General features: G+C 40.9%; 4 protein-coding genes across 7 annotated transcripts; all 4 read right to left on the bottom strand.

Annotated features, from left to right (window-relative positions):
- Positions 1-273: 273 nt before the first annotated feature.
- LOC308388962 (jun dimerization protein 2-like) lies at positions 274-5,111 on the bottom strand. Its single transcript, XM_080870021.1, has 4 exons — positions 4,888-5,111; positions 2,828-3,045; positions 1,877-1,981; positions 274-1,764 (listed from the first exon to the last, which is right to left on the bottom strand). Exons 1-4 carry the CDS (start codon positions 4,973-4,975, stop codon positions 1,579-1,581), a joined length of 597 nt encoding a protein of 198 aa, XP_080726147.1. The 5' UTR covers positions 4,976-5,111; the 3' UTR covers positions 274-1,578.
- Positions 5,112-6,048: 937 nt separating this feature from the next.
- On the bottom strand, positions 6,049-8,321 carry fosaa (v-fos FBJ murine osteosarcoma viral oncogene homolog Aa; the record flags this gene model as incomplete). Its single annotated transcript, XM_080871805.1, has 4 exons — positions 6,049-6,717; positions 6,838-6,945; positions 7,274-7,501; positions 8,184-8,321. The coding sequence occupies 4 exons, from the start codon at positions 8,319-8,321 to the stop codon at positions 6,049-6,051; spliced, it is 1,143 nt and encodes a 380-aa protein (XP_080727931.1).
- On the bottom strand, positions 7,465-16,191 carry mlh3 (mutL homolog 3 (E. coli)). Of its 3 annotated transcripts, none has more exons than XM_080870018.1 (14): positions 13,192-16,191; positions 13,004-13,105; positions 12,820-12,923; positions 12,583-12,687; positions 12,403-12,487; positions 12,245-12,313; positions 12,020-12,128; positions 11,201-11,360; positions 11,088-11,111; positions 10,892-10,970; positions 10,637-10,788; positions 10,460-10,533; positions 8,184-8,284; positions 7,465-7,501 (listed from the first exon to the last, which is right to left on the bottom strand). In XM_080870018.1, the coding sequence occupies exons 1-12, from the start codon at positions 15,683-15,685 to the stop codon at positions 10,462-10,464; spliced, it is 3,555 nt and encodes a 1,184-aa protein (XP_080726144.1). In that variant the 5' UTR covers positions 15,686-16,191; the 3' UTR covers positions 7,465-7,501; positions 8,184-8,284; positions 10,460-10,461. The 3 variants fall into 3 exon arrangements, with proteins under 3 accessions (XP_080726144.1, XP_080726145.1, XP_080726146.1); XM_080870019.1 differs by having other exon boundaries at positions 12,820-12,899; XM_080870020.1 differs by lacking the exon at positions 13,004-13,105 and having other exon boundaries at positions 12,820-12,899.
- Positions 16,192-17,008: 817 nt separating this feature from the next.
- Positions 17,009-17,856, bottom strand: acyp1 (acylphosphatase 1, erythrocyte (common) type). Of its 2 annotated transcripts, XM_080871897.1 has the most exons (3): positions 17,757-17,856; positions 17,524-17,611; positions 17,009-17,397 (listed from the first exon to the last, which is right to left on the bottom strand). In XM_080871897.1, exons 2-3 carry the CDS (start codon positions 17,602-17,604, stop codon positions 17,182-17,184), a joined length of 297 nt encoding a protein of 98 aa, XP_080728023.1. In that variant the 5' UTR covers positions 17,605-17,611; positions 17,757-17,856; the 3' UTR covers positions 17,009-17,181. The 2 variants fall into 2 exon arrangements, with proteins under 2 accessions (XP_080728023.1, XP_080728024.1); XM_080871898.1 differs by lacking the exon at positions 17,757-17,856 and having other exon boundaries at positions 17,524-17,723.
- Between the last annotated feature and the right edge of the window lie 11 nt (positions 17,857-17,867).

Below are 17,867 nucleotides of genomic sequence, written 5' to 3'. Positions count from 1 at the left end.
TACCCACTCGGAGCTCAGCTAACTTACAGTAACGTTGCTGTCAGCCTACTTCTCTCCTGAAGCTTTAGTTCCTTTTGCCTCAGCCACTGCGGTTTTAATCTGCGTGTTAAATCTCCTCTGATAACAACAACGGGCGTCTTTGTGCTTATTTGTTCGTGCATGCTGAGAATTTGGTGTTTTTCTTATTTCAATAATTTAAAAAATGATTTACATGTCTAAACCAAACGATGGTCCACATTTAATCTAAAGTAGTATTTTATTATTATTGCACATTAGTTACTACTGGACCTACAAAGAATCCATCATGACTAAAAAAGCTGGAGAGGTATGGAGCAATATATTATAGTTAATACATTTTAAGTAGTTTAAAGATATTTAAGTGTGCCTCTTGGCATAGGCACACTTAATAAAGCAGGAAGGTTAATGAGCTGTGCTGCAGCTCACCACAAGATGTCAGGGTTTACCAGAAACTTTGCTCCTGAAACTTTTTTTTTTGTGCACAAAATATTATTATAAAACGTCTTCCATTTTGCAAGACTCAAAAAAATATTATTCAATAATTTTAAAAAAAGAAACTAGACATTTATTTCTTAAGGAAATACAAAATGGGATTTTGTGATAGCTTATATGCTTATATAACACCATATACAAAAGAATAAAAACATAAACATAATTGCTAGTAACAATATGGTAACAGAAAATAAAGTACAATGTAAACACTTGTATATATATATATGTATGTGCATACATGACGCCTGCGCCAAAAAACAATGGAATAAAGAAAAAAAGTTCAGCTGCTGTGCCAACAAATGAAAAATGCTTGAGGTTATTTATGCGATACAAAGGCTTCTTTGACTGTGGGTTTATACAGAAATAAAAAAAATCATCTGCATGTGATGGTTAATGTATTCCAGTAGTTATTTTTTTATACATATATAACTATTTCCCCACAGATTTCAATGATATTTCTACAATTCCCTGCATGTATTTTAACAATTGAAGGACAGTCAAGGTCACATCATGCTGCAAAGATGTCTATTTGTAGCCTGATAACTTACAAACACTGTCTCTTTGGGGTATCGCCTCTTCCCTGCATGGAAACAGTGACTTAGTTTCATCCCACACAGCAACAAATAATCATCTGTGCAGCTGACTGATCGAATGCAGTTCTGTTTTAGGGTTAACTACAAAAAAACAAAACAAAAAGCATTAAAACACAGGTGTAATTACTGGAAATATATCAAAGTAATGCCTCGTGTGTGGCTTGTAATTCTACCAAAAGTTGTGCTGTGTTTTTTTCTTTACTTTCACACTAATTGTGGCTGGACCTGTGAAGACGAAAATGAAGAATAAATGAAAAAGCAAGAAGGAACAATAAAAAACAAAAACAAAACAAAACAAAGACTATGAAAGAAGATTGATTTAACTGCCAAAACAGTGTCTAAGCACAGTGGATCCACATTTTGTGGTGTAGCGCTCAGTGGCTGGTTCTCCTCCACGACCGAGGCCCCAAACGTAAGTGCTGCTAGTTTGTTGCTTCTTCCCAATCGTAAACTGTAGGAACTCGCACTACAACCTTCACTTGGCCTCCAGCTGCTGCAGCAGGGGGCTCACCTCACCCTCCGGAGTTTTGACACTGTCTGTCCTGACAATACACGTGGGGCGGTGGCGGTTGAGCATGAGGATCAGCTGCTGTCGTTCAAGCTTCAGCTCCTCGATCTGGGCTTTAAGGTCGGAATTTAACATCTCTAGCCTTTCCGACTCCTGCCATGGGATTGGAAGGAAGACAAAGTAATAATTGTGGAAAGAGTGAGACACAAGTTGAGTATGTGAGAGTGTGCAATCATGCAAAGGAGGCTCCTTAGATGTGCCTCACCTTTTGTAGATAATCTGTCCTCTCCTTCTTTTTGTTTCGACAGCGAGCTGCAGCCACTTTGTTTTTCTCCCGCCTTCGTTTTCTCCTCTCTTCCTCCTCGTCTCTCTAGAGACAGGCACAAGTTTTAAACACACCTTCAGGCACAATTAATCTGCCATACAATAGCAGGCAGTCCATGAACAGAGTAAGGATGGGAATGTGTATGTGTTAATATTAGTATTTAACCTACTGGGTTCTTCTTTGCTATCACTGTAAACAAGTCAAAGTGACATTTCCCCAAACTAAAGACCTTTTGGTTTGTTTTTCCCTCTACATTAGCGTGCAAGTCCTTCTGTTTCAGTCATGGTATGCATAAAAATAGAAAAAAAGCATTTTTTAACCTGGCACAGTCTGGCATGCCTAAGCATCCTTGAACGCCAGGTAATTGATGAACCCGACGTGTTTTTTTTAAGGCAGGAGAAGTCAAATCTCCCCAAGAAAACCTGTGCAAGTGTATGGAGGACGTGATTTCTCACGGACATCTGACACAGCGGGAAAGTTCATATAAAAAGCCATTTCTTCTCATTGTTTTATATATGTAGGGTGTTGTTGTTTTTAACTCTATTTGTAAACACTACTTTGGGACAGCATTAAAAAAACTACCTGTACTTCTGCCACTATTACTAATCTACCTGCTCTATAAACTACATGTCCCTTTGTGTCCACTAGATGGTCCTGTTGAATAAAATATAAACAGCAAACATATTTCTTTAGGATACAGAAGCGAGATTTTAAACACAGTTAGCAGACAATTTCCATGCCTTTTTTTTAACAGCAGATACATTAAAAGCACACCTTGGAGCCACTTTTTAGAAATGAACGTTTAAAAAGAACATGTAAGCTGAGTAAAAACTTAAAACGTGGCCTTAGTTTAAAGGATAACGGTTATCAACTGCTTAGTGTGTCCTATACCTCAGTTTTGATTATTAGAGGCCTCTTCCCCAGACTATCCAGGAAATGCAGAGGTGATAGCATTGTCCCAAACTCCTGGAGGTCGCCAAATTTGAGCTTGTCAGTCAGCGTGGTGGCTGTGATCCCAGCCAGTGGGCCCAGGCTGGGCAGGGAGCCTGCTGTGACAGAGGGATCTGGGATTTGTCCTGGCATCGTGTCAGACTCGGTCGTGACCACAGCTAGGCGGGAGAGGGAGAAAACGGGAGATATACTCAGACAACAAACCAAGTCAGATTAAGGAAAACACATAAAAAACTGAATACATTACAGGAATGCTTTACATTTATGAGTTGATAACAAATATAAGTGCATTATGTACCATCTGTTAGAGGGCTTCAATGAATCATTTGCAAAAGGTGGACTGATGTTGTTTTTATTCAATTTTGCAATATTTTCTAAAAAACAATTTCTAAAACTTCAGGGATCATGGCAAGAAAGTACATCATCTAATGCTACAAGGCCAAAAAGAGAGGTGAACAACACTGCAAAGACTAGACTCAAACAAATTCTACTTTATTCCAAGGGGCGCTAAAGGTAGCAGTTGCCAAGAAATAGTTACAGGGTGACTGTGATTTCCTGAATATGAGACATATCGAGGGGGGAGAGCCAAAATTGAGGATAAAGACGTGAAATTATGCAGCCAAAATATAGCATAATGCAGTAACGTTTAAGAAAATAGTTTGCTTTCTTTAGCTGAAAAACAAAGTTAACTGTGTGAACACATTACCACAGTTTTGCACAGGCAAATATGTAGACAAGGACACTTCAGCATATACAAAGACGGTGAGAGCCACCCAACATACAGGAAGTTACTACAGCAGCTCAGCGGATGTCCAAGTCACATGAAATCCCCCCAAAAAACTTCTGATGTACCTTTATCCCACATCACAAAAACAACCAAGGCAAATTCTAATTAAAATATATAACCACAAGAAACAGCAATCTGGCTTTGTGTTCTTTGTGTAGACTAATGTTTATTAAAGAGGGGGGTCAAATCGCAGTGGCTCTCCTCAGAACATGAACTCACAGGCTACATAATAATCTCACATGGGAATAACTTTTAGTTTTGCAACTTCCTCAAAGTTCAGGTTATAAAGACCAAGAGGAAGTAGAGAGGCCATAAAAAAAACAAAACTCTGCTTGCAATTAAAGCATAACAGCCATGATAAAACGGAGAAATAATGTGTGAGCAGTTTAGCTTGAAATGAAAGCAAAAACACTTAAAGCCAAATGTAACTTTTGCTTATCATTTTTTCTATCCTCAAAATAAAACCCCAAACACACATTATGAGCCAGTGACTGCCATCTGAATGTTGATGCAGGGGCCCCGAAGGTGGTTTTAAACTTTCTCTACTAATAGTCACTTTATTAATGGCTAATCCTGAATGTCCCATAGAAACAACTCGCTTGGTCATGGTGTATTATCACCAGACTATTTGTTTACAATGCTGAAACCCCCAGGCTATGCATGAAAGCACATTTAGAGCCGTTTAATAATGTAATCGCTTGACCAGTTATATAGTGGTGTAGCTGAATTGGTCAACTTGAAAGCGGAAGTTTTTTTTTTCTACAGTGCGGCATTAAGCCCATCTTACGTAACTTTGTGTTTCCATCAGAGACCTGCAGTGATAAAATGTTACAGCTTTCCGTCCACAGCCGCTCGGATAACCCGCATTTTGAGAATCAGTGCGAGGCACTAATGTAAACGGCGGACTAGACAAAACAAGAACATTTTGTTCTGAATTGTGCACGCCGTGATTCATGAAAAGGGAGCATGCAAACAAAAGAAAATGACCTTTCTGCAGCACGATCACTAAAGATGTCAGGTTTGCTTTGACAGAGAAATTCAGAGAATGCATCGATCGCACCGTATAATCGAAAACATCAGACCTGCCCGCTGCCTCTTCGCAAACTATGCTCGTTATGACCTATGTGTGGCGCGCCAATAAGCTATTCAGCATGTACCAAAAATAAATAAATTAAATATGCAACTCTCGACTTCTGAAGTTTTGTATACCGACCTGACTTTGATCCCAGGTGCAACAAATGTCCTTTCTTCTGGTCAGCCGAGGGTCGAGAGTATATTTTAAAAAGTGGAAATCGTTGCATCAGCCCGATTTTAAACGTGATCCCAATCTGGGAGGATTTGGGAATGCGGAAATTAGGCTATGCCAGTCAAACGTAAGCAGGGATGTTAGAAAAAAAAGTAGCCTACATAGTGGGGGCAGAAGTGGGGAAGTCGCACCGCTCCTCCCATAAAGAAACAGGGAGGCTGCATACTGCTGCTGCCGCTGCAACCACAATAATAAGACTCAGATGCAGGCCTGCGCTGGAAAAACAGTACGGCCACTGATCTACAGTGAACTCCCACCTCCGCTTCTTCAACAGCAAATATCTAAAGGGTACTACAAATAAAATAAAAATATTTGTATTTGAAATATTTTAAAGGAATTTTACTTTAAGTTTCTTTGGAGGAAAAACCCCCTCATAATTCAAAGTCCACAAAGTGATCAGCACCGAGCACCACTGTGAACGCAGATTTATTGTAGTTATTCAGCAGCATAGTTAAGCAATATATGCCCATTTTACTTGTTTGTTTGTTTTTAAATTTAAACAAATAAGTCAAAGTCTGAAAGGTAAAAAAAATAAATCATAAGTTACATCTTGATAAGATATATATATCTATATATATATATATAATAGTATATAGCACTGAATGTTTTCATGGAAAACTTTCAACATTTTAACAATGAGGTCAAACCACACTTGATGAGGTACGCAGGTACTTAGATGGATATGTAAAGACATTTACATCAATCAGTACACTACTGACACCAAAAAACACAAAACCATACTGTTACATTAAATTCCATGTTACAGCTTAGATCTAGTAACAGATCAGATATGAGCTTTGAAAATTATTTGGAATTTTTCAGCATGCGTTTAAAATCAAAACTTACTTCAGTCCTTTCGGTTAAATTAAAAGCCATGCTTTTAGCTACATCACTCTGTTGACTATGTATCTGAAGAGAGTTTATATGTTTGCTTAGTCATGTACAAGACTTTTCATGAATGTGTTCCTTGAAGCATTACAGCATACGTTGTTCATATCATTTCAACGTCGGGAACCTGCAAACAGAGAGACCAGAAAGAGATCAAACAGATCAGCGCCTCTTTGCATTTTATAAGGCTAGGAGAGTCGGAGAGTTGAGGATGTCGACAGAATCGCCCTTGCTTCCTCCACCTTTGTGGCTGTCTAGTCCCTCTGTGAGAGAGTCCAGCTCAGGGCACGCAAATGTGAACACAGACAGGTAGCTGCTGCAGGTAGGGGTGGAGGTGACCACGGGAGTGCTGAGAGGCTCCAGGTCGCTGGAAACCGACTTATACAGAGTCTCCCAGTCCGAGACCCCGAGAGAGCTACTCAGATCTATGTCTGGCACGGATCGAGCTGTCTCCATGGGAGTCTTCTCCTCCAGCGTGGGTAAAATATTGTCCAGTAGCCCCTCCTTAAGGTCCAGGGAGGGCTCGAGATCACAGATGTTGATTTCAGCACTTGCACACAGCAAAATATTCGAGTTCCCAGAGATGGCTGTGGACGGATCGCTGGGGTCGTCCATGTCTTGGAGTGATGGAGCTTCTTGCGTGCCATCCTCTGGAAGCCTGTCCTCGTCTGGACTGGGCGGTAGGCCTGGAGACCCTGTGGACTCTTGGAAAATGGATTCAAGCTCTTCTGACACCTGGCACACCGGCTTATGTGTAGCAAGAATAAATTCGAGCCGTTCTTTCTCTTTGATTAGGTTGGCTATTTCGGTCTCCAGGGCAGCCTTTTCCTCCTCCAGCTTGTCTGTCTCCTTTAAACAGATCGACACCAAAAAATCATCCATGTGGAAAATCAAACAAACAAACAAAAAGCAAAACACACCGCAGTAGGTGTAAATGACAGCTGAGCAAATTAATCACTGTTTACTTACAGCTTGCAGTGTATCTGTGAGCTCCCTCCTTCTGTTGCGACACTTTGCTGCAGCCATTTTATTCCTCTCCCTTCTTATCCTCTTCTTCTCCTCCTCCTCAGGAGACAGCTGGGATGTAAGGGAAATAATTCAGTCATTACCACGAAGAATCCAGCCATTTCTTCCCCTAATCCACAACACCCGCTCCCAGTTCGCCCTCTGAAGAGTGGCAAAAGCATGTTTCACTGCAATGCGTCTAAAAATAGACTATTGTTGCAGACTTGCTGTGACCTGAATATAAATTGACTGCCTAAGGAAGGCACACAGCCCGCACACGGCACCAGAGGAGCATGCACAATAGCTCGGCTGCACACAAGGAATTCAGATTGGCATATGCAAATTGACACTATTGACTGTTCTGTCCAATAGCAGGTAGACTTCATCAGAGCTAACCTACCTGCTCTGTTTTCCCCTTTCTGGCAGCATTTTTTCCCTTACTCCCGCCCGCTTTGGGTGTTGCCTGGTGAGAGCTTCGCGGTTCATTGGCTTGCTTGCTACCCAGAGACGGGGAGACAGATGTAATAATCGTAGGCTGGACCATCCACTGGAAATCTGGGGTAGAGGAAATTGCTGTAACCGTTGGAACAAATGGAGTGTCTTCAGTGCTCATGTCTTGGCAGACCTCCTGAAAAAGCAGAGATAGTACTGACAATGAGGACTACAGTTACATTTATTCATTTATACCAGAGGTTTCACGTGGCTCTGATTGTGATGCTGAAAATCAATAAAAGCCTCTTAATCATTTGTTTATAGTCTAAAACAGAGGACACCCTGCATGTGGTGTCTCTTCTTGAAATATACCCGACCAGAAATAGCCTTCTCCCAGATCAATATTTGACTTTATCATTGTTTCTGACGTCAACACTGACGCAGAGATGCTGTGGAGTCTCCTGAATGGATTTATTTTTCTCAATGAACCGCTGCATCGACACGCTTGCATTTTGGTCCCAGGACGTCGGAATCATAACAACCGACCTACAGGGCTATTTTGTCACATTTCCACATGCACAGATTTCCGATGTCTCACGTCTTATAGGCATATATGTATATATAAATATGATGCTTTAAAATTAACCGCATCCAGTTAATTTAAATCTTATCAATCAGTTCCCCCTCCCCCCCACCACAGAGATGAAAGCATTTGAGCATCCAGTCTGTGGCTCACTTTAAAAAAAGAAGAGAGAGAGAGAGAGAGAGAGAGAGAGAGAGAGAGAGAGAGAGAGAGAAAATGGTGATCTTTAATCTGTTTTAAACGGGGTGCCTCCTGGGTAGCGTGTTAAATAAATGATCAACAAAGCCATTCATACCTTTGCATTGCTCTCTGTGGAGGACGCTGGAGAGCTCGCCTCCTCTGGCGTCTTCTGGCAGAGTGTCCCGACAGGAGACTCTGCCCGGCAGGTGGGGGAGACTGAATCCATGTCAGGCGTCAGGTTGTTTTGATACATCACGAGGAGAAAAAAAAAGAAAAGAAAAAAAAAGAAAGAAAAGCAAAATCACACACACGCACACGCACGAGTCCTGATTAATGACAAATATGACTGTGGCCTTCCGCTGGGGAAGAGCAGCTCGGGTCTTTTCTCCAGGTATAGTCTACCTGGTAACTGGACGACTAGAATGCAAGCCCCTCCTTTTATGCTCTGCTAGAATTTTATGAATGAACCAAGACTGTACCATCCGCGGAGGGGGGGGGGGGGGGGGGGGGGGGTCAGACTGACAGCCACATAGGCATATTTTGGAGTAAAAGGCCATCCTGTTGACATTTATCCACCATTATATGCACTCCATGAGCGATATCTGACACTTTATCCCTTTTGGTTTGTTTTTATTTACGCCAGTTAGGCACCGCAAGATGACCAGACCCCCCCTCCCCTCCCTCTCTCTCTCCCATTCACAAAAATGGCTATCGGCCTCTTATTAATGCAATATGGGATGAAAAACGCGAGTCTATTTATAAATATGCCTATGTAACCATTTCCTGGGCGATAAAAACTTAACGCCGTGCTGTATCAATTTAGTCAAAGGTTAAATAGAGCCGTGGTGGAAACTGCTCCTCTTCAATAAAACCTCATTTGATTCCAAGGTCAAGTGGACATGTTTTGCTCGACCATTTTAAAATACACACTGCAGCTCGCATTTATATTTAGCTCCATAATTTATCCGAATCCAAAAACCCATCTCATCTCCATTCGCCATTTCACATTGATAAAATGCGGACTATGCTGGGAGGTTTTAGCTGTGTGACAGGCATCTGTTGTCGAGCTCAGGCTTTTTTTCCCACCGATGATAAGAATCAGGGATTGTTCACAGACATAATGAAATGATGCTGAATTGTTTACTTGGGAGGGACATGTGGGGGCGGGCAAGTCACGTGGCATGACCCGGAACTGTGGGGGAAGAAGGGGTCTGCAACACAGCTGCTCAATACTCCAATCACAACAAAGGAGCAGCGCTGCGTCGATGCTGTGCGCCTACTGTACCCGACAGCGCTCTCGCTTCAAGTCTCTCTGCCGCCCAACTCTAGAACATGTCTGCAAGAATGTGCTGCTGCAAGGCGCGGAGGCCTGCAAAGACAGCCAAAAGCTGCTATACATTTTAAGACAATTAAACATAGCTCTCCAATTATTATTAATTCACTTTGTACCCCTTTGCTCCAACTGGGAATTATTTAAATGGCACAGCCTACCAGAGTACGGTTACTGATTATGATCATCCCTTTATGACCACAGTGCACCATCTCCTGGTGGCTGATTCAAGCACGTTAATGCACCATGTCACAAAGCTTAAATCATATCAAACTGGTTTCTTGAACATGACACTCGTGTCCCCATACTCAAATGACCTGTGTAATGCTATCATATCACTATGGTCAACAATCTTGAATGTTTCCAGCACCTTGTTGAGTCTGCCAAAAAGAATTAATTATAAGAATTTCTTATAGTAATATCTATTATTTTAAATAAATCATATCTCAATGAGCTATCAGCAATTTTTTTGTGAAGTAACATAATAGGCAAAAAATGTTTGTGGGAACTGAAAACTCCCAGAATAAAGTTGTTAAACTGAACATGATGCGCATGTGGAAGCAAAGATGTGAAGGATTTTCATAGCACTGACATTTATAACATTATGAGCGCCACACGATAAAATCCAAACTACTACAGCTAACAAAACTTACTGTTACTCAAATCATGTTACATACGTTATACTTACAGTCCTTTTTATATGTGGCCAGAGAGGTTTGGATAGCTTCCCCCCCCCCTCAACATATAAAGTAATTAATTGAAAACAGCATTTTATATTTAGTTGGATTATCTTTGTCTAATATTAAAATTAGTTTGATGATCTGAAACATTAAGTGTGATAAATATGCAAAAAACTAAGTAGTGTGTAAGAGGGCAAACAGGCTTTCACAGTGCTGTATATATCTTACTATGACTTTCTGTTGCTTTAGATTACAAGAAAAAAGCTTGAGCCATAGAATTTGGGCAAAGAAACAGGAATATCTGAACCATTTAATAAGTTATGAATCTTTTTTTTTTTCTTCTTAGAAACAAAACAACACATTTAAAAACAAAATACACACCCTTAAGCATTCCCATATAGCTTCCATGCTTTATACATTCTTCTCAACTTTCGGAGATTGGGTTTCTGGACTTCCTGCAAGGACAACAATACTTAGTCATCATCACAATATTGCACTGGACATTTCCTTGAATCTGACTTTTAGTCCAGAGTTCAAATGTGCAATGTGTTCTGGTACCGTGTGGTCTTTGTCCAAATGAAGGACGTCTACGAGGGGAACAATAGATGGACGGCCATGAGCACACTGGAAGGGCAGCTGGCAGGCAGACAAGGATGCCACCAAGCTGTGGCATTCATCTCTACTTAGGGTGTCGTTGAATTTGATGGCACCTGTTCAATGCAAGCATGTATAAAAATAACAAGCATAAAGATTTCAGGCTCAGAATCACAGAAAAAATATATTCAAGGCCTGAGAGAAGCTGATTGTCTTTACCGTGGCATGCCAGTGAGGCGAGCACTTTCAGAACAGTGAGAGGCAAAGTTCCTCTCACTCTACCTGTTGAGCGGAGTAGCTGGGGAATGAAAAAAGACCAAACCAAACCAAATATATTACTCCAAAGCAAATAGTACATACCATTGTGCATCACAGAACTTTAGTACATAGGAAAACAGACAAAAAACTAGCTTACCTCAATCTGCTCTTGAAGATACTCCTGTCAGATAAAATTAAGCGGTACATATCAGAGAACAGCTTTGTAAAAGCCTCACTTAGCAAAAACAGTGAAACAGTAAACAGTTTTACCTCAGCAATTGGCTTTATAACAGATGGTCTTCCTCGCCTCAGCTCATTACTCTCTTTTTCCATAAAACACAATGGCACTTTCCCGACAAACACTTTTAGATCTGCTGCCCGTGAAAAATGAACTTCCAGGCCCAAACTCCTTAGATGTGGCTGACAGGACCTGTAGGAAAATACAAGAACAGTCTATGAGTACTAACTAAATAACATCTGAACACAAACTCTATGTACTACTGCTAGTCTACAAAGCTTAAGCATGTGGTGCAAAAAATACAATAAAGTAGTATACTTGACCATTTATTAAATTGTATCTCTAGGCACTTTGTTTTTCAGAATGACAATGACTCCAAACACACTGCCAATACAGTAAAAACATGCCTGGATAGAAAAAATATATATGCTGGAACACTATCATTCATGGACCGGCCTCCCTAGAGGACTACAACATTACTGAAGCAGTGTGGGACCATCTTGACAGAGAACAGAACAAAAGGCAGCCAACATCCAAAGAACGTCCTTCAATAAGTCTGGAAAATCCTTCCTGAAGACTACTTAAAGAAAGAAAAGCTTGCTTAAAAGACTTCAGGCCATTCTTAAGGATAAAAGTGGTCACCAAATATTATCACAACTTTACAAACTCTGTTTTTGCCTCATATACTCCATTTCCATGAACATTTTCAATAAACAACTGCACCCATTTCCCATTTTCCTAACAAAATATGAAGAAATGAGGGGTGTTGGAAGATATTTACTATATGTATTCTGTCTTTGCAGGCTTTCCCTCTTTGCTTGTTGCCCAATACACCCAATAGATTTCCATACCTAAGCAGCCTTATCTCCTCTTCTGTTAGACTGATCCCAAGAGGTGGCAAAATGGTTGAAGTACACAGGCATCTCTCTCCTGGGACATCTGGGTCATCTGCATATGAATCTGTGACAGCACAAACAGCTATGACTGCAGAATTACAATAAGCACCTATTAACAGCATTATCAGTGTTTCAATAACAAAACTAAACTACTGTTCACTTCTTCTTCTTTTTTTTTACCTGCAATTAAATTTTCAAGTCGCACTCTTTCATGTGCAGCATGTTGATCTACCAGCACCAACAGGTTTCCTGTTTTGTAATTGAAAATGTACAAATAAATAAATAAACATGTCTCAAGAAAACAATAAATGACAAAGATTTAATGTTTCTAACTTCACCTTTAGTTTCAGTGTGTTCCACCAGCTCGTCATCCTTAGTACTAATAAGGCACGCAAGAAACTTTTTATCCACCTGATGAATAACCTATAGGAGAATTGCATCACAGCTTTATGACAGCGTTTTACTGAAATTTGTAAAACTGCTAATAAAAAGTGGTAACAGCTGAGAGATTAATTTGCCTTCATGGAGTGAATCATGGACTTAGAGAAGCGGTATGGAAAAAGGACGTTGTGGATCTTTACGGCCAGTCCGTCAGCTTGTCCACTGGAAATATCCACACCGACCTGTGGAGGGATGATGTAGTATCAAAAACAAAACCACCGAAGTGAAATCTGACTTTGTGTTTTGCTATGAGCCAATCAGTTCGAGTCATTACTAAATCGAGTTAATACAAAGTAAAAATGTGTTTTCATTACCATTGGAGGGCGGACAAACACGGGATTATTCCATTTTGAGTACAATGAAAAAAGCGAGTTTGAGCTTTCACCAACATCACCTGTAAAGACGAGATAATAAAAGGCTGCAAATTATCAACTGCATTTTGTACATTATCTGAGGTCATGACCTTACAGCCTACACGCTTATAAATCTGTGAGGTACCTCTACAATCAGGCCCTGATCTAATCACCCTTTCTGGTCTGGATTTAGGCAGGAATGGCAACACTAGATCCACCTGAAATGGGTAACACCTGTATTCCATCCCTACATGGACATGACGGCATGCATTAAAACAGTAAACAAATTATCTGTATTAATGTGCATATGTGCAATTTTGTGTGCTAACTTACCCATTTCAGAAATGACACTAACTGCTATATTGGTGACATCAGACGTGCAGCGCACTTGAGTTTCCTCCATAGCTGGGTCCTCATATTTGCTGAGCCCGGTCACTCTGTTCACATAAACCGTCTTTCCGACAGATGCGTCGTACTGCTGGAGCCAGTCGCTCGATGTGATAGCCTCTTCATTCATAGCAAGTTCAGGGTTTAAAATGCAACCTGAGGCTGGCCTCATATTGAACTCAGGGTCACAGGGAATCTCATTGCTATCTTGGTTACCGTCAATTCCAGTACTGACACAGATAGTATCCTTTGAGATGCTTCTGGAAAAATCCAATGATACCTCTGAATCATCTGTCCCATGTTGTTTCAAATGACGGAGTTTAGCTGCCAAAGATTTTTTACCTTGGTTCTGTGCTGATTCTGGTTTTATCTTAGTGAAAATAGAGAGAGTTGGCGGGCTTTGGAGGCTGTTCTTTGCCTCATCTTTGTCCTGCATCTCATCTTCTTGTTGAACTTCCTGGAAAATTGATGTATTCAAAACAACGCGGTCTGTCTGAGGAGTGTCGTTCTTCAAATGAGCCTTGGGTAACTGTGATTCGAGTTCACCAGATTTAACACACGTTCGTCGAAACTTGTCAAGAGATCCAGACAATTTATGGCATGAAATTATCTTGGAAATCTTTGAGGGGACAACAGAGGAAGAGTCTCTGTATTGTTTCTGAGAAGATCTGCTTGTGTCTAGTGAGATTTTGCGTTTCGCAACAGAAGCTTTTTCTTCAGATTTTACTGTTAAACTTTCCTCCTGAAATACTGGCCTATTGTTTTGCAAAAGGTCCCAACTCTGCAGACGCTCTTGAATATATTGATCAGACAATCTGATCTTTCTCTTACTTACTAAAGTCTGTGCATGGCAGCTTGTATCCTGACAGTCAGGTACTATTCTCTCAGTGTAGTTTAAAGCAGGCTGGGCTTGTTGAATGAAGCTGTCATCTCCTTCTTTTAAAAGTAGCTCTCTTGAAATATGCAAAATATTAGAACCTTCCCCAGCTTCACTATATGCGGGCTCCACTTCTTTATTAATTTTATAAGATAAAGGTTCCACTGTAGCCAGATCAGACATCACCTCATCGCTACATGCATTGTTTAAACATTTTTCACTGTGTACATTTTGCAACTCATTTGTACTTATCTTTTGCTGGCCTGGTTGTTCACTTTTATCCGATCTAGCCTCCAGGCAAACACCATCTTTAGAAACACTGTCACCTGTGTGATTACGATGAACAGATTCAGATGCCAGTCTCGTGCCAACGCTACAGTCCATTGTAGAAATAGTGGTAGCTGTTTGGCCACCTTTGTCACCATTCTCTTCTGGTTCTGTTTTGCCAGTTCCAAACACTCTTGGAGATGCATAGTCCAAGTCGTCTTGAGTAATGACAGCCACCAAGTTATCCCTCCTCAGGAAAGCTTTCACTGCTTCTTCAACACAGAGCAAAATGCCATCCCAGTCTTTGAACTCTATTAGAGTTTTGGCAGGCTCGAGGGAAATGTCATACTCCGAGTAAGAGCATTTAATATTGATGATATACACTCCATACAGATCTTGGCTTCGCTTGTGCTTTGGACTTCTGATGACAGACTGCCCATCCGGACTGTCATTCTTCTGGTTCGAACTGGTCAGTCGGCGCAGGAGAACATTCAGCAGCTTGTGAATACGTGTTTTCAACAGCAGTCTTTCATTCACATACAGGAACTGTAAGCTGTTGTTGTAGTGGCCCTCTCTGCCAATGTAACCCATCACTTCAAACTGTTTGTATGTGTGGCTGATTTCTCCCAGCTTCTCTGCTCGCCCGAGATTATGTATCTGAACAAACCTGTGATAAGTGTTTCTTGCTTTCGGGAGCTGCACCATCATGGCTCCTGTGCAGTCATTCTTCAGGGTGAAGGAAACAGAGGGGTGCATCAGGGAAATAGCTTCCACTCTGTGCCTGATCCTCTCACCCTCCAGGACGGCATCAACCCTCTTCCTTCGGACAGGCATGTTGTGGAAGAAGTTACAAATGATGACAGTTGTGCCCGCTGAGGGTCGAGCAGCCTCTGCTTCAAAGACCTCCAAGCCCTTCCCCTCCTTGAATATTTTAACGTGTGTTTTTACAGATGATCTGGTCCGGGAGGAGATTTCAACAAGTGTGGCTAAAGAAACTAAACTCGCCAAGGCTTCCCCTCTGAAACCATACCACCTGAGGTTGTCCAGGTCCGCCACAGAAGTGCATTTACTTGTGTGGTATCTATTCCCAACACAGGCCATGTCCTCGGCGCTCATCCCAGCACCGTTATCGATCACCTGAATTTTAAATGCCTCCATGTCCATTCGGACTCCCACACAGGTCGCCCCGGCATCGATGCTGTTTAAAATCAGCTCCTCCACACACTGCTGAAGCGAGGGGATAGCGACACCGGAGCGAAGCTTCCCCTGAACCTCTTTGGGTAAACACTTAATCATAATGGGAATTAAATTCAGTTCTCTTTGTATCTGTGGTCTATCACCTGTACCGGCGACCGCAAAGTAAGAAGTTAGTTAACCGTTGCTAAGTAGTTAATGCTAGCTAATTCCAAAGGGGACTTTTTGACATTTTGAAGTAAAACCTCTTTCATATTTCATTAAATATGATAAAATATTTAGCATAATAAAACCATGCCCTCAAATACCTCAGCTGTTGTGTACAGTCAACGTGAAACAAAAACACAGGCCAAAACCGCTTAAAACTGGCTAATATTATAATACTGCCACCTTCTGGTGTGGTTGAATTTACTGCTGCGTTCGCGTCGACTCGGAAACTTCTATGCGTATGACTTAATGACTTCAGCTATATACAATGCTAATATTAATGTATACAGTTTGTCATAGTCACCCCTTTCGATTGCTTACACTTGCGTCTTTGTAGCTGGGAATTCGGAGCTTTACTGGAAAATTTCGATGACCGCGTTGACTTGAATGTGCCATGTTTACCAGACATCTTCTTTCGTAAGTTAGCCTGCTTTTACTGCATACCGCCACCTCCTGTACGGAGTGTGCTGTTCAATGTGCTTATACACCCAGTCAGTTTTCCTTTCTGCAGTTAAGAAGTCAACAAAACAATTTCAGTCACATCTCCCTCAGTTAGCTTGCCCACTGTATACCTCGATATGGATAAAACTCAAGCAAACTCAAGAGTGGCCAGGCCTGCAACATCATCCTAACATGTCTCGATACATCAAGTTACAGTGGAAAAACACATTTTATTAATAACTTTAAATGCCCCGTTTGTGTACAAGTGTGCCAGTAAGTCTGCACAGACACATCAGATACACCTGTGTTTTTCATACCAACATGAAGTCAAATTATTTGCTGACCTACCCACTTTATTGGCATGTGTGGCGTTTACCTGTTATCTTAAACCAGAAGACCCAACAATATCAGGGTGTTTGTCCTTGGAATAACTGAGCTTGTATCAGTATCTTGATAATTTAGCAAAATAGTTTATGTTACCTTATGCGTAAATAGTCTTTAAGAGCTTTTGATGAACCCTGAAAAGGTGTTATTATTACAGCTTTCTTTTGAAAACAGGCAAGCACACACATGTGCCTGTTTGCATGACCATGAGAACAAATATAATTTTGTTAAAGGCTTCTAAAAAATAAAAAAAATTTGAACAATGTAGCCACCTCCGCTAACCACTTTAAATGCAGAGTATAGGTCCTTCACAACCAGGCATGTTAAAGCTGACTGAGTTGAATATTCCTTCACTGCTGTTATTGCAATAAAATCAGACAATGTGAGTCCCAATGAAGGAAGTTCCCATTTATTAATGTTGTTACATATTCCGTGAACATTTAGGAGATCAAACGAATGCAGTACACCTCTTCCTCCCATTCAGTTTAAATGTTAAATTCCAACCAGTAAAAACAAAAAAGACTAAATAAATAAAACATCTGCATAAGTTAATATTAAAGGCACAGTTATTTTACTACGTTGAAAGATGAATGTTCTAGGCTGTCAACTTCTTTCTCATTCTTGAACTCTGCCTTGGTTATTTGTGACTTGGGGCTCCCAGTGGATCTCAGCCATTCTTGCATTTCCTTCACCTTTTTGCGTGGGCCTTGTAGCTGCCCTTGCACTGTTCCTGCTGGTGTGTTTTGGACCCAGCCAACAAGGCCAAGTTTCTTCCCTTCTGCCTGAAAGAGAAAAAAAAAAGCAAAAAGGATTATTATTATTATTATTGAGATCGTGGAGGGCAAAAGAGATGTCATAATAGTAAGAAAATGGTAATCATAGGAATACAGGGACAATGTCAAACTCACCTGCGTGTATTTCCGAAAAAATACACCTTGCACTCTGCCAAAAATCTCATAATCCACTGAAATTAGGTCTTCATCGGCCATAACGGATCTTAAAAAAAAAGAAAAAAAAGGCAGTCCTTTAATGCTTAAAGGTGATTTGTAATCACAGGTGACTGAAGCTATGCCAACATAAATAATACATAGCGCACCTAGCTTAGTATTACTGCGCAAAAACTCGCTATCATTTAATTTACCTGAATTTTATACAGAAGCCGTGAAACACCGACCCAGTTCCGAATTACAGCAAATTCAAAACATACGAGACGCCACTTCTTCTTCCTCTTCTTCTTTGAGTTCCTAATTGC

This window comes from Rhamphochromis sp. 'chilingali' (assembly GCF_963969265.1).
Source record: "Rhamphochromis sp. 'chilingali' genome assembly, chromosome: 21".
Taxonomy (NCBI): Eukaryota; Metazoa; Chordata; class Actinopteri; order Cichliformes; family Cichlidae; genus Rhamphochromis; species Rhamphochromis sp. 'chilingali'.
This window is presented reverse-complemented; position numbering and strand designations above follow the sequence as displayed.